Source organism: Acinonyx jubatus, chromosome A3, assembly GCF_027475565.1.
Source record: "Acinonyx jubatus isolate Ajub_Pintada_27869175 chromosome A3, VMU_Ajub_asm_v1.0, whole genome shotgun sequence".
In the NCBI taxonomy this organism is placed as follows: Eukaryota; Metazoa; Chordata; class Mammalia; order Carnivora; family Felidae; genus Acinonyx; species Acinonyx jubatus.
Window position 1 is genome coordinate 72,064,464 of NC_069388.1, and position 12,026 is coordinate 72,076,489.

The following is a 12,026-nucleotide window of genomic DNA, read 5'->3' on the forward strand; positions in this document are numbered from 1 at the left end:
TTGCAAATGGCAAGATTTCATTCTTTTTTATTGCTTAGTAATACTCCATTGTATATTTATACCACATCTTCTTTATCCATTCATCCATCGAGGGACATTTGGGCATTTTCCATACTTTGACTATTGTTGATAGTGCTGCTATAAACATTGGGGTGCATGTGCCCCTTCAAAACAGCATACCTCTATCCCTTGGATAAATACCTATTAGTGCAATTGCTGGGTCGTAGGGTAGTTCTATTTTTAATTTTTTGAGGAACCTCCACACTGTTTTCCAGAGTGGCTGCACCAGTTGGCATTCCCATCAGCAGTGCAAAAGAGATCCTCTTTCTCTGCATCTTTGCCAACATCTATTGTTGCCTGAGTTGTTAATGTTAGCCATTCTGACAGGTGTGAGATGGTATCTCATTGTGGTTTTGATTTGTATTTCCCTACAGTCCCTACAGTCCTGTAGGATCAATGAATGTAGGCACTGCTGGCGGAAAGTTCAAGGGGTGACCCTTGGGCAGTAGCCACAAAAACCATGGTGCCCCTTGTATCTTTCCTGGAGATAACAGCAAGCTGGAAGGCAGAGGGAAGTGTCTATGTGGCACCCTCCGGCCTCTTCAGTCTTTGCAGAGTATTTCAGTAGGCCTCTAGATGTGTGTTAGGTTAGATGCCTGCCCTTCAGACTGAAACTTTAAGCAAATAGGCCTGTTTCACAGAAAGACTGGGTATTTCAGCTACCCCTGCACCAGACCCTGGAATATAAGCACAGTGAACCCACTGTTTTTCAGTTTGCTATAACCTTGTGGATCTTGTGGATACAAGCCCTATTGGCTTTCAAAACTAGGTATTTGGGGGGTTCATCTCTCAGGTGCAGGTCTTAAGTAGTGGAGTGCCGGATGTGGTGTTCAAACCCTCCACTTCTCAGAAAGAAGCTCATAGTTGTGAGCTTCCCAATCGTGGGTTACTGGCCCAAGGGTGAGATTTATATTGAGATTATGTCTGAGCCTACCCTACTCATTTAGATGTGAGGGTTTGTGTGTGTGTGTGTGTGTGTGTGTGTGTGTTTTGTTGTTTGCCTGATACATAGGAATTGTTCAAGTACTTTTGGATTTCTTTCAGAGGGAATTGTCCCATATGTAGCTGTCGATTAGGTGTGACCATGGGAGGAGGTGAATTCAGGATCCTCCTACATTCCATCTTGAACCAGAACCTTGTATATATCATTTTAATTGATTTTTGGTGTGTAAATGTCTGCTTACAAATGTCTTGCTCCTCTTTAGAATGTAATTTCCAATAGGGCATGGGCTGGCTTATTCACTGTTCAAGCTCTGGTCTTGGGCACATGGTAGGCACTTAATAAAAATTGTTTGAATGAGTGAGTCAATATGTCCCTCCTTTAAATGGTTTCATTGAGGATGAGGATATTCTTTTATTTCTTGGTTATCTCCAAGGACACAAGAAATGTTTGTGATTCTAATGTTTTATTTTATTCAGCCATTTTCATTGAGCACGTACTACATGTCAAACACTGTGGTAGGTACTGAGGATACAACAGTGTATAAAACTGAGAAAACTCCTGTATTCACAGACATTAGTGAGATGAAACGGACAATAAATATAATAAAAAGTAAATTATTTGAGATTTTACTGATACTGCAGTGGAATTAACATCCCTCTTTACTTCCTGTTTTCTGAAGAACAAGGTGTTGTACCTCTTCTGGAATAAAATCATAGGTGATCCTAAGGGAGGATCTGCTGGGAGGACAGCAGGGAGACAAATTGACTCCCCTCCTGGAAGAAACTGGACTGTGTTAATTAGAGAGTGGTAACTAAACCTCTAGAAAAGCATGAGAAAGAGATTAGGACAAGAAAGGGACAGGGCAAAGAGATTGTTGCTATAAGGCAGAGTTGCCTGCCGCTAAGCTGCCTGCCCTGTCATTCTGCAGTCTTCCTCTGGCTGCTTTCACCACGTCCCTGTCCGTCCCAACCTTGAAAGCCTGTCACGATGTTTGCTAGAAAGGTTTTGAATGACCCTGAACTAACCGTTGCCAAGGTATCTCTACTTACTAAAAGCAGGAATAATAAATCTGCCGGTGTGCTTTCTCCTTCCATTTCAAGACATGTAACTGCATTCAGAGCAAGGGGTAAAGAGAGTTACTGCGTGTAAAAATAGGCTTGTGCATCAAAAAAAAAAATACTTTTTTTTGTAAATAAATGCATCATCTCATCGGATCCTTTTAAGGCCACTGTGAGTTGATTAAAGTGAGGATTACAAAGTGTGCCCATATACCCCCAGTTAACCCTTCTTTTGTCCCAGCAGCCCATTTGCATTAGCATTTGTCCTGGATTTTTTTTTTATGGACTTAATTTTTTTAGAGCAGCTTCAGGTTCACAGCAAAATTAAATGGAAGGTATAGAGATTTCTCCTATCCCCCCTGCCACCATATATGCCCTGCCTCCCACACCCCCCACCGGAGTGGTACCTTTGTTACCATGGGAGAAGCTACATTGATGCATCATCACTCAAAGCCCATAGTTGGCATTAGAGTTCACATTCAGTGTTGTATATTCTGTGCATATTACATGCATAGTAACATGTATCTACCATGATAGTGAAGAGTTTCAGGGCCTTGGAAATCCTCTGTGCCCTGCCTATTCATTCCTCTGTTCTGGACTTTTCATTTTGTAATGCAGTGTCACTATAATTTTATCTTTGAAAATATTTTGATAGAACTTTTTATTTTAACATGGTAAAGCTGCTTTCTTGGGGAAAAAAATAAACATTTTTGAAGTATGTAAATTTAATTTGACTTTCAAAGTAGTCACAATTTGGGTGATAAATTACATGGTCTCCTTAATTATAGTCTGCATTTAATGCAGAGAAAAACTGGTCTCCAGAGAGAAAGGGACACTCCTGGTGTGTCTGGCCAATCAAGTGTAGAGCAGGAGTAAAGACCTGTGCTCTGACTTCTGGTACTTTCTACGCCGAAGACAGGAAGCCCACTAGGGAGACGACTCAGATCTCAAAGCTTACCACATCCCTGCCTTATTTACAGTACTTATGAAAGTGGGATTCTATCTGTATTTCTAATTCAGACCTGAGAAAACTCACGAAGTGAATAAATAATGTACCTGGTAAGCAACAAAACTGACAAGAAGTTCAAGAGATCACAAATCAGACAGGCAAATAAAGACCTGCCTGGAGAGTATGAAGTACTCCTGAGGTGGAAGATTGTGTTTCAAAGAAGTACTGTGCCTTTAGGGAGCATTGTATAAAATGTTAAGTGGGGGAAGAATAACATCTTCACTGACAAATGTTTGATGGTATTTTGAGACTGAAATCAGTTTCATTTGCATATTTCTGGGACATGGTACATCTGTTTATCCAGCAAAATGAGTCTAGGTTCTGATCATAGTAAACTTATCCGATATGACAATTAGCCATTCTGGAGTATCACCCACATAGAATTTTAACATAGCGTTAGGGGCGCCTGGGTGGCTCAGTCAGTGAAGCTGTCCGATTTTGGCTCATGTTATGATCTCGCAGCTCATGAGTTTGAGCCCCGCATGGGGCTCTGTGCTGACAGCTCAGAGCCTGGGGCCTGCTTCTGTGTCTCCCTCTCTCTCTGCCCCTCCCCCACTGGTGCATGCTCGTTTGCGCACGCTCTCTCTTTCTCTCACTCTCTCTCTCAAAACTAAAACTAAACATTAAATTTTTTTTTGTTTTTAACTTTTAATACAGTGTTAGCATCCTAAAGACTGAAGTGACTGTTAACTTTTCCGTAGTAAATCAGAAGTACATTATTTCAAAAACGGATAGGTTTTCATAAAGACCTTTTTCTTCTAATACTCATTTTAAGATGTAGTATTTCACATGCATCCTGATGTAAAAACACATGGTTATCCTAAGTCAGACGGGAAAGAGTGACTACTCATGTGTAAAATCCAGATGGTGAGGGGTAAGGAAATGGTAAATAATACAGGATGGTGTGTGGTGTTGGTGTTTCTCCTTCAGGAGTTTTTAAGATGTGTTACATCAGATGCTATCCTGGTGAAAGGACATGTAGGTGTTTTCCTTTCTTCGTCAATGGTGTGAATACATGCTTTCATTTTATTTAATTGCTTGTTTCCCTCAGGCCTCTCCATCCGGAGCGTGTGCTGGAAAGCAGACCGCCTCCTAGCAGGGACCCAGGACAGTGAGATATTTGAAGTGATTGTGCGCGAACGAGACAAGCCAATGCTGATCCTGCAAGGCCACTGTGAGGGGGAGCTCTGGGCTCTGGCCCTGCACCCCAAGAAGCCCCTGGCTGTGACGGGAAGTGACGATCGCTCTGTCAGGTGAGGCCTTGGCATTGGCGGTCGTCAGGCACTGACTGCCTTGGGACAACAGAGTCACTGTACCCAAATTTGCTTGTTACGCAAGAGACGGATAAACCACAGTGTAGAACCACACGTGTTCCAAACAGAACGTTGAGACACTGAGTCCAACCACACTTGGCTTCTTAGCATTTTGTTGTTGCTGCCTTTCTCTGGCTGTATCTTAAGTTGTGAAAGTGCTCTGAGTGAGTGAAAATACACTGCTCCTGGTTAGATAGGCTCCCAGTTCTCTTTCAATCAAAGATAAGAGCATAAGATAAGCGCATTCATCTGTGCTAAGATCATATTTGCCCCTCATATGCTGGGTCATCTGCAGGGGACTGCACACGGCATTTCCGTTTTCTCCTACCTTCATCTCCACTGGTGAATTCATGAACTCGTCTTCAAAAGAACTTAAGTTCTGATTTTCAGAGTTGCCTTCAGTATGTGAGTAAACAGTTCTTTCTTTGCAAATTCTCGAATGGAATTTTGGACATTGTCCTCAAATCAAAGGAAAGTGCTGGTTCCTGAGAAAATAGGCAATTTTATTAGGGCCTCAAGGATTCTTGCTGTGGATCATTTGTTATTCTTTGAGAGCACAGCATTGCATAAAATGAGCAATACGAGGACACCTCTGATGTCCTTGTGACTGTTGAAGGACTGAACACAGGGTTTAGAAGTGTGTGATGAAGTTTGTTACACTGACTTCAATATTTTTGTATTTACTGCTGACCTTTAAATGTGCCCAATGACAAGCAGGCCAGAAAGAGTGTATGCCGGTGGGAGGGAGAGGCTGGTCCATCAGTTTGTTGATTGATTACTGCTTCTGGGCTCTAGTAGCTAAATTAGAATTTTGTAGACTAGAAGCAGGTTCCTGCTTCTCCCTTGCTCTTACTCTGTATGTCTGTGAATCTGATCAAGACACGGTGTGCTCATTACTGAGGTATAATTTTAAAAGTAAATCCATTTTGTGATCTTTACCAGGCCCTGAAGCCCCATCAATCTAAAGATCAGTGAAAACACAGTGTGTCTCCATGAGGCATCAATGTTTATTTGGCTTAAGTTTCTCTTTACCCAACTTTCTCCTCTCTTCCTTTTCCTTCCTTTACTCTGAGCTTTCCCCGAACAGGCAAAATGGTACCACCAACTTACTCAAACACCTGCGATACTCGATTTATATTTATCCAGGTAGAAATGATTTCAAGAAAGTCTTTGGCTTTTGTATTTTGACAAATTAGTTGAGTCTCAAAATTACAAACATCTCCAAGGAGCCCTGGCTGTCAGAATTTGTCTTATTCCTCTTAACCATTAATTTGGCTCAAATGACAAATGTTATTTTACACGGAGTATTGAAATTTAAGAAGGGTCTGACTCCTAATTTCTTGAGCAAGATCAGCTTAGTGACTTTATAGGATGGTACAGTCTACTGGGGAGTGATGGTTTCTGCATGCTAGTAAAGCAAAGCTTACATTGCTTAAAATAGTACAAGGCTAAAAGCAGCATGAGATTATGAATAATGGATGAGGTATTGAAAGACTACCATGAGCTTTAGGCTGAACAGTGCAGGCTGCCTAAGGGATCAGTAAGCTCTTCACTGTGCAACTCTCCATTTTAAGGAGCATGCCCCCGTCCGTCCTGATGGCAGAATGCATTTAGAGAAACCGCACCACATGTGACTTATTCTTGCTTCCCTATGGTGGAACTCGAGATTTTCTGTCCCCTCTGGCAGATACTAATGTTTGTATGTTAAGAGAAGCCTGTCTTAAGAGTACTAACAGATAGAGGTCAGTTACCCAATCACAACTGACATTTAAATGCTTATTTGCATCTTCAAATACCTAGTCCACGTTCACTCAGTCTGAGGTGCCTGGATTAGGTGTTCCAGGAGCTGCTGCAAACTGTGTTAGGGGCACGTGCCCCTTGACCTCCATTTCTCCAGCAGTAGCTGTGCCCATCAGCCGGGGGCACTTAAAGTATCTGCCTCAACCAGGGCGAGTGGATCTATCTGCAGTGGGACACCCAGAGGCCTTGTGAAGCATGACAGCGGGTGACTGTAGACAGATACTCTTTCTTGCCAGGGAGGCCAATAAATGTAATGTGTGTTTCCATTTATCTGCACTTAAATAACACAGTTATTAGAAGGACACTCATATTATTTTAAACAAACTAACAATAACACCTAGTAGTACTTCTTTTTCTCTAAATGTTATTAACAATTCTTGGTATAAATAAAGAACAATGTTTAATTTCCAAAGAGAATAGCAAGATGTGTGAAGTAGTGTTTAAAATGTCTTTATTTGATTAATCTCAAAATCTTTGGAAATGGTTTTCTGGTCTTAGAGTTCTTGCTGGGGATTTCAAATGGTGCAAATGACCCAATGATAATCTAAACACCTTCTTAGATTGCCAGACATGCCGTGAGGAAGGACACTAGTATGAAATTAGTGCGTCCTGTGTTGTCATCATCATCAGAGTGGTGAACAGCCTTCCAGCCTAGGGCTGGCTGATGGCTGAGAAACTGGTTTTGTTTTTACTTTGTCCTTGTGCTTAGGCTATGGAGCCTGGCTGACCATGCCTTGATCGCCCGCTGTAACATGGAGGAAGCAGTTCGCAGTGTGGCCTTCAGCCCGGATGGATCTCAGCTGGCCCTGGGCATGAAGGACGGCTCTTTCATTGTTCTCCGAGTCAGGCACGTGCTGCTAGGGAAAATGATATCAGAAATGCTCTTGTGTTAAACTAGTTCTCCTGGTCACAATGTATGCCTGGACTTTAGGAAAAATGCATTTATTCTTTCAAGTAGGAACATTCTAGATTCAGTCACCGGATCTGTAATTCCCAAATCCAAACACTCTGAAAATCCACCGTTCTTTGGCAACTTCTTTGACAGCACGTCTTGACCCAATGAACTGATCTGAGACTGTTTATTGCCTATTAATCTCCTAGTAGGAATAATTCTCTATAATGTGATTCACTACAAAAATATTAATGTTTTTAATATGGGGTGTTGCCCTAGCTCCTGTGGAGGGTATTACATAATATATTGTATATGAACCTTTCTAAAATCCACTGAATAATGAACTCCTAAGCTCATCTGGTCCCAAGGGGGTTTGGGCTTATAGGAAGCCAAGAAAAGAGAAAGAAATGAGAAAGCAGTCTCTAGCAGTGCCAGATTTTTAGAGGTGAGCTTGAGTCAAAATTTCTTCCACCTATAATGAAAAATAAAATGGAATATTTCATATTTATTAACACACTATATTTACTGGACAAAAATTATGACCCACACTTGTAATTTCTCTAAATAACACTGGTTGTTTTTTATGGCTTCTACAATTTGTGATTACAGAAAGAAAATGCAGCTGTAAATTAGATACTGCATGTTTTGCACATAGAAAATTCTATATAGGTTTGAAAAATGATCTTGGCACAGTTTATTACACTAAATTCTCCTTACCAACCACACATGACTTAATGCTGGGTTGATGGGCAACGTTTTCTTTCTCTGCTTAGTGATGGTATGGAAAGATGGCCAGTTACCAGATTTTCTTTTCTTTTTGATGGATTTCCTAAGCCAAAACAAACAAAAATCCAAAAAACCTATTTGATGATATTAGAGTAAACATTATATTATATAATATATTGCTATTAATAAGTGATAGCTGGTGAGGGGAATTACCACATAGAAGCACATATTTGCCATCATGTATGCACTGATTGTGTTGGCAGTGGGTGAAGTCTTCGGTGCTGGCCTAGGAGACTGCTAGCCACAATTCTGTCTCATGGTGGCAGCTTTCAAATTCAGGCAGCATTTCTTACCAGAACCTGATCGGAAAGGATACAAAATATTCCAGTGACATGACGTATGCATTGTTGACCTTTCCTGGTAACAATTAAATAATGACATAAGAATTTAATATTTAAAAAGAAATTTTCCTCTTATGCTTTTTGGACTTGCTCTTTTTTGCAACAGTAAGCATCAAGCTTCACAGCCGCTGGTTACTTGATCTTAAAGTATAAAAAAGATGGTTGATGTTTATGCTACCCTTGGTGGACGTTTACCTTTCTCCAGGGCATGTTTTGAAAACAATTTTACAAACCCCAAATTTTTGAAGCACAAAGTTTTAGGGGAAAATAACAATTAAACATGAAAGCAAATATGCATTTCATTAAATTTTGTTTTGTTTTGTTTTTACTTTGGAAGCCCAGATAGTATTTAAAATGTTGGTTAATTTTGCCTAAATTGGCCAGAAACTAAGTAAATAGTTTTATATTTTTCCCCAAAAGTTATTCCTTTAATTCTTACACGTGTTCTCTCTCTTTTGAAACATTTTTTTCTCTGACATACAAATTTTAAAACATGGCTTGGGGTTCCTATTTCTAGATTTGCTGCTTATCACTTTTTATTGCTGGTTTTTATTCTTATAGAGATATGACAGAAGTGGTTCATATCAAAGATCGAAAAGAAGTCATTCATGAAATGAAATTTTCTCCAGATGGCTCTTACCTCGCGGTGGGATCCAATGATGGCCCAGTGGACGTGTATGCCGTTGCCCAGCGGTATAAGAAAATTGGAGAATGCAGCAAGTCGCTTAGTTTCATCACACACATTGACTGGTCTTTGGATAGCAAATACTTGCAGACCAATGACGGCGCGGGAGAACGCCTGTTCTACAAGATGCCATGTGAGTCACGCAGGCCCTGGATGGTGGTGAAAATCAAAACTTCGAACCAGAGTCAGCAAATGTATGAGAATGTCATCATGACCTCAGGGCAAGGAATGTTTTCAGAAACATGACCCCCCAAATCTCACACTCCCAAAGAAAAGATAACTAAATTGGAACACGTTAAAATTTTAAAAAACACTGCACAGTGAAAGAGATCATGAAAACATGAGGCGCAGACTGGACGTAAATACTTGAAATGGTTATAATGGGCAAAAGATATATACTTAGAAATTAAAAGAATGCCTAAAGATAAGTGAAAGGAAAAATAGCCTAGAAAAATACTAAAAAAAACGCTAAATATTTGAGGATCACAGTCCTTATTTACTATGATGATTTTATTCCAAAATCTGTGTTCTTCATAATTGGAAGCCCTTAAGGTATTATTTGGTGAAATATGCTAATTAGGATTTAAAAAACACAATTTCTATTTGTGACCTTCGCTGTCTCTTTTAGAAGAGATTCATCAGACTTTGATAACATTCAGTAACATTTAGTTTGTAATACTAAAATGGTAGAAATAAAAGACAAGTTTCTGTATTGTAATCTGTGACTAATGATTTTTTAATGTAAGTGGAAAAGTATAATATTTAACATGAATCTTGTCCTCAAGTAATTATATTTCATCTTAAAATTTTTATTGAATAATTAATTTATATGTAAAATAATATATACCATCTAATGTAACTTCAGCTTTTTAGAGTTCTCTGCCCTGTCAAATCATTAGCACACCATTACTAGGAACATATTTCTGTGTGTCTACTTTCTTTGCTTGAAATTATTTCATATATATTTTCTGTATGTGAAAAATTAAGGAATACACATTTCTCACCTGCAGTAACAAAGTAAAATCCTCTTAGTGATAATATCACAATTTGCTATCTCATTCTCCCGTTAGTGAGCATTTAGGCTCATTTCCTGTTTCTTTGCTGGTACGGACCGTGCATCTCGAAATACCTTGGTACAGGTGGGATTTTCTCTTCTGAGTCACTTCCTTGGACGATATTCTCCAAAGGGGGAATGCTGGGTCAAGGACTATGTTCTGTCAACTCTCTCATTTTATGGTCATCTTAATGAATTTTTATGTCATGCTGTTCCAGTCCAGAATTTCTGCATGCCAGTTTGGCAGTGCACCAGTAACGCATAAGAGCACCTACTCTCACAGATGATTCTTTATTTGAAAATATTTATTTTTGAAGAAGAAACTCTGAGGTGGTACACTAAATTGTCTTCATTTTAAATTTTAAAACTGTGTATGGCTGGACATTTTCCCAAGCATTTCTGTATCAGTGTGGTTCTGCTTTTGCATGCCCTCTGGGGACATCCCTCACCTGCTTTTGGTACAAGCCGGGAGTTGCCACACATTTGAGAACATATCGAGCACACTGTCAAGGCTATTTTCCCCAACCACTTTCAGTTTTCATTGTCTAATGCTTTTAAATTTAAAATCCATTAACTTTTCATACTAATTTTTTGAGCCGAAATTTTAAAAAATCACTTCTATGGTTCCTTGAATTATGAAAGGTAGAAGTCCAGAATAAACTTCTTAGAAATCAGGCAAAATGTTGGTGACTAAATGTGATAACATACGATTGCATAAAAGTCAATATGACTTTCAATAATCAAAGCATACGAGCTGTATAGTAGTTTCAGATATTACACTGAGTACAGTGATCATTTTCTTTCTTGTCTCTGTATCTGAGTTTTGATCATACACTTTCTTTAAACCCTGCTGGAAGAAGAAAAAAATCATAAATTTGGTAAAGAGATTAGAATCTACAGTTTCCTTGATTTATGGAAGTTTTTTTTTTTAAACCCTCCATATAGACCTCTATATGGAAAAGGAATAAAACAAATTAGAATATGCTTTTTATTTAAATGTAACATTATGGGGGCGCCTGGGTGGCTCAGTCGGTTAAGCGGCTGACTTCAGCCCAGGTCATGATCTCGCGGTCCCTGAGTTCGAGCCCCGCGTCGGGCTCTGTGCTGACAGCTCGGAGCCTGGAGCCTGTTTCGGATTCTGTGTCTCCTTCTCTCTGACCCTCCCCCATTCATGCTCTGTCTCTCTCTGTCTCAGAAATAAATAGATGTTAAAAATTTTTAAAAATAAATAAATGTAACATTATGTTGCCATGTATTGATTATTTTCAGCTGGGAAGCCTTTAACAAGTAAAGAAGAAATCAAAGGGATTCCCTGGGCCTCCTGGACATGTGTGAAAGGCCCCGAAGTGAGTGGAATTTGGCCTAAATACACCGATGTCACTGACATCAATTCGGTGGATGCAAATTACAACAGCTCAGTGCTGGTGTCTGGAGATGATTTTGGACTGGTTAAATTGTTTAAATTTCCTTGTCTCAAGAAAGGTAAGGCCAAAAGAGATATTTCATTGAATAAATATTTAATCTAGAAGGTGTACACAGTGTAAACCAGACTATTTGATATTCTAAAATTACTAATTTAAGGCAGAATTTGTTCAGTTATTACTAACCAGTTTGTAATTCATAAGCTTCATGTTTTACATTTTAACCAAATCATAGTTTGTTTTGTTTTTATTTATGTGAATAAATACTCATAATTTAAATCACATATTACATTAAAATATTGTAAATAAAATTCTCTTAGGCTTCACTGCTAATTGTGCGTATACATGGAAAGCAAAGCAAAATCTTTTTTAGATAAAATCTAAAAGTGAATACTCTGGTGATAACACAATTCGTGGACTGCTTGTTGTAGTGCTTATTTTGCAAACCCAATTTACATAACTGGTGAAATTTTTGAGAGTGAAGATTGGTTCAAAAGAACTCTTCCTCCTCTCACATTTTGTTGTTTTGTCTTACTGTTGTTAAAATGTTGTCGCTTTAATTTTTGTTGCACCTTTAGACTTTGTGGAATGTGACTGAGTTAACCAAGTAATGACCCTGTCTTCTTCTTCCTTAAAAAGTTTAGACAAAGCCCATACACAGGCT

At 39.2% G+C, this 12,026-nt stretch overlaps 1 protein-coding gene across 7 annotated transcripts in view; it reads left to right on the top strand.

Annotated features, from left to right (window-relative positions):
* EML6 (EMAP like 6) overlaps nucleotides 1-12,026 on the top strand; it is a 271,245-nt gene that overhangs the window by 147,975 nt on the left and 111,244 nt on the right. For all 7 annotated transcript variants that reach the window (XR_008289307.1, XR_008289308.1, XR_008289309.1 and 4 more), the window contains exons 8-11: nucleotides 4,122-4,323; nucleotides 6,893-7,030; nucleotides 8,764-9,020; nucleotides 11,211-11,423. Coding sequence is in view for 4 of the 7 variants with exons in the window: in XM_027072439.2 (XP_026928240.1) it covers nucleotides 4,122-4,323; nucleotides 6,893-7,030; nucleotides 8,764-9,020; nucleotides 11,211-11,423 (810 nt within the window). In the remaining 3 variants the exon portion in view is untranslated. The remainder of the gene's footprint in view (nucleotides 1-4,121; nucleotides 4,324-6,892; nucleotides 7,031-8,763; nucleotides 9,021-11,210; nucleotides 11,424-12,026) is intronic.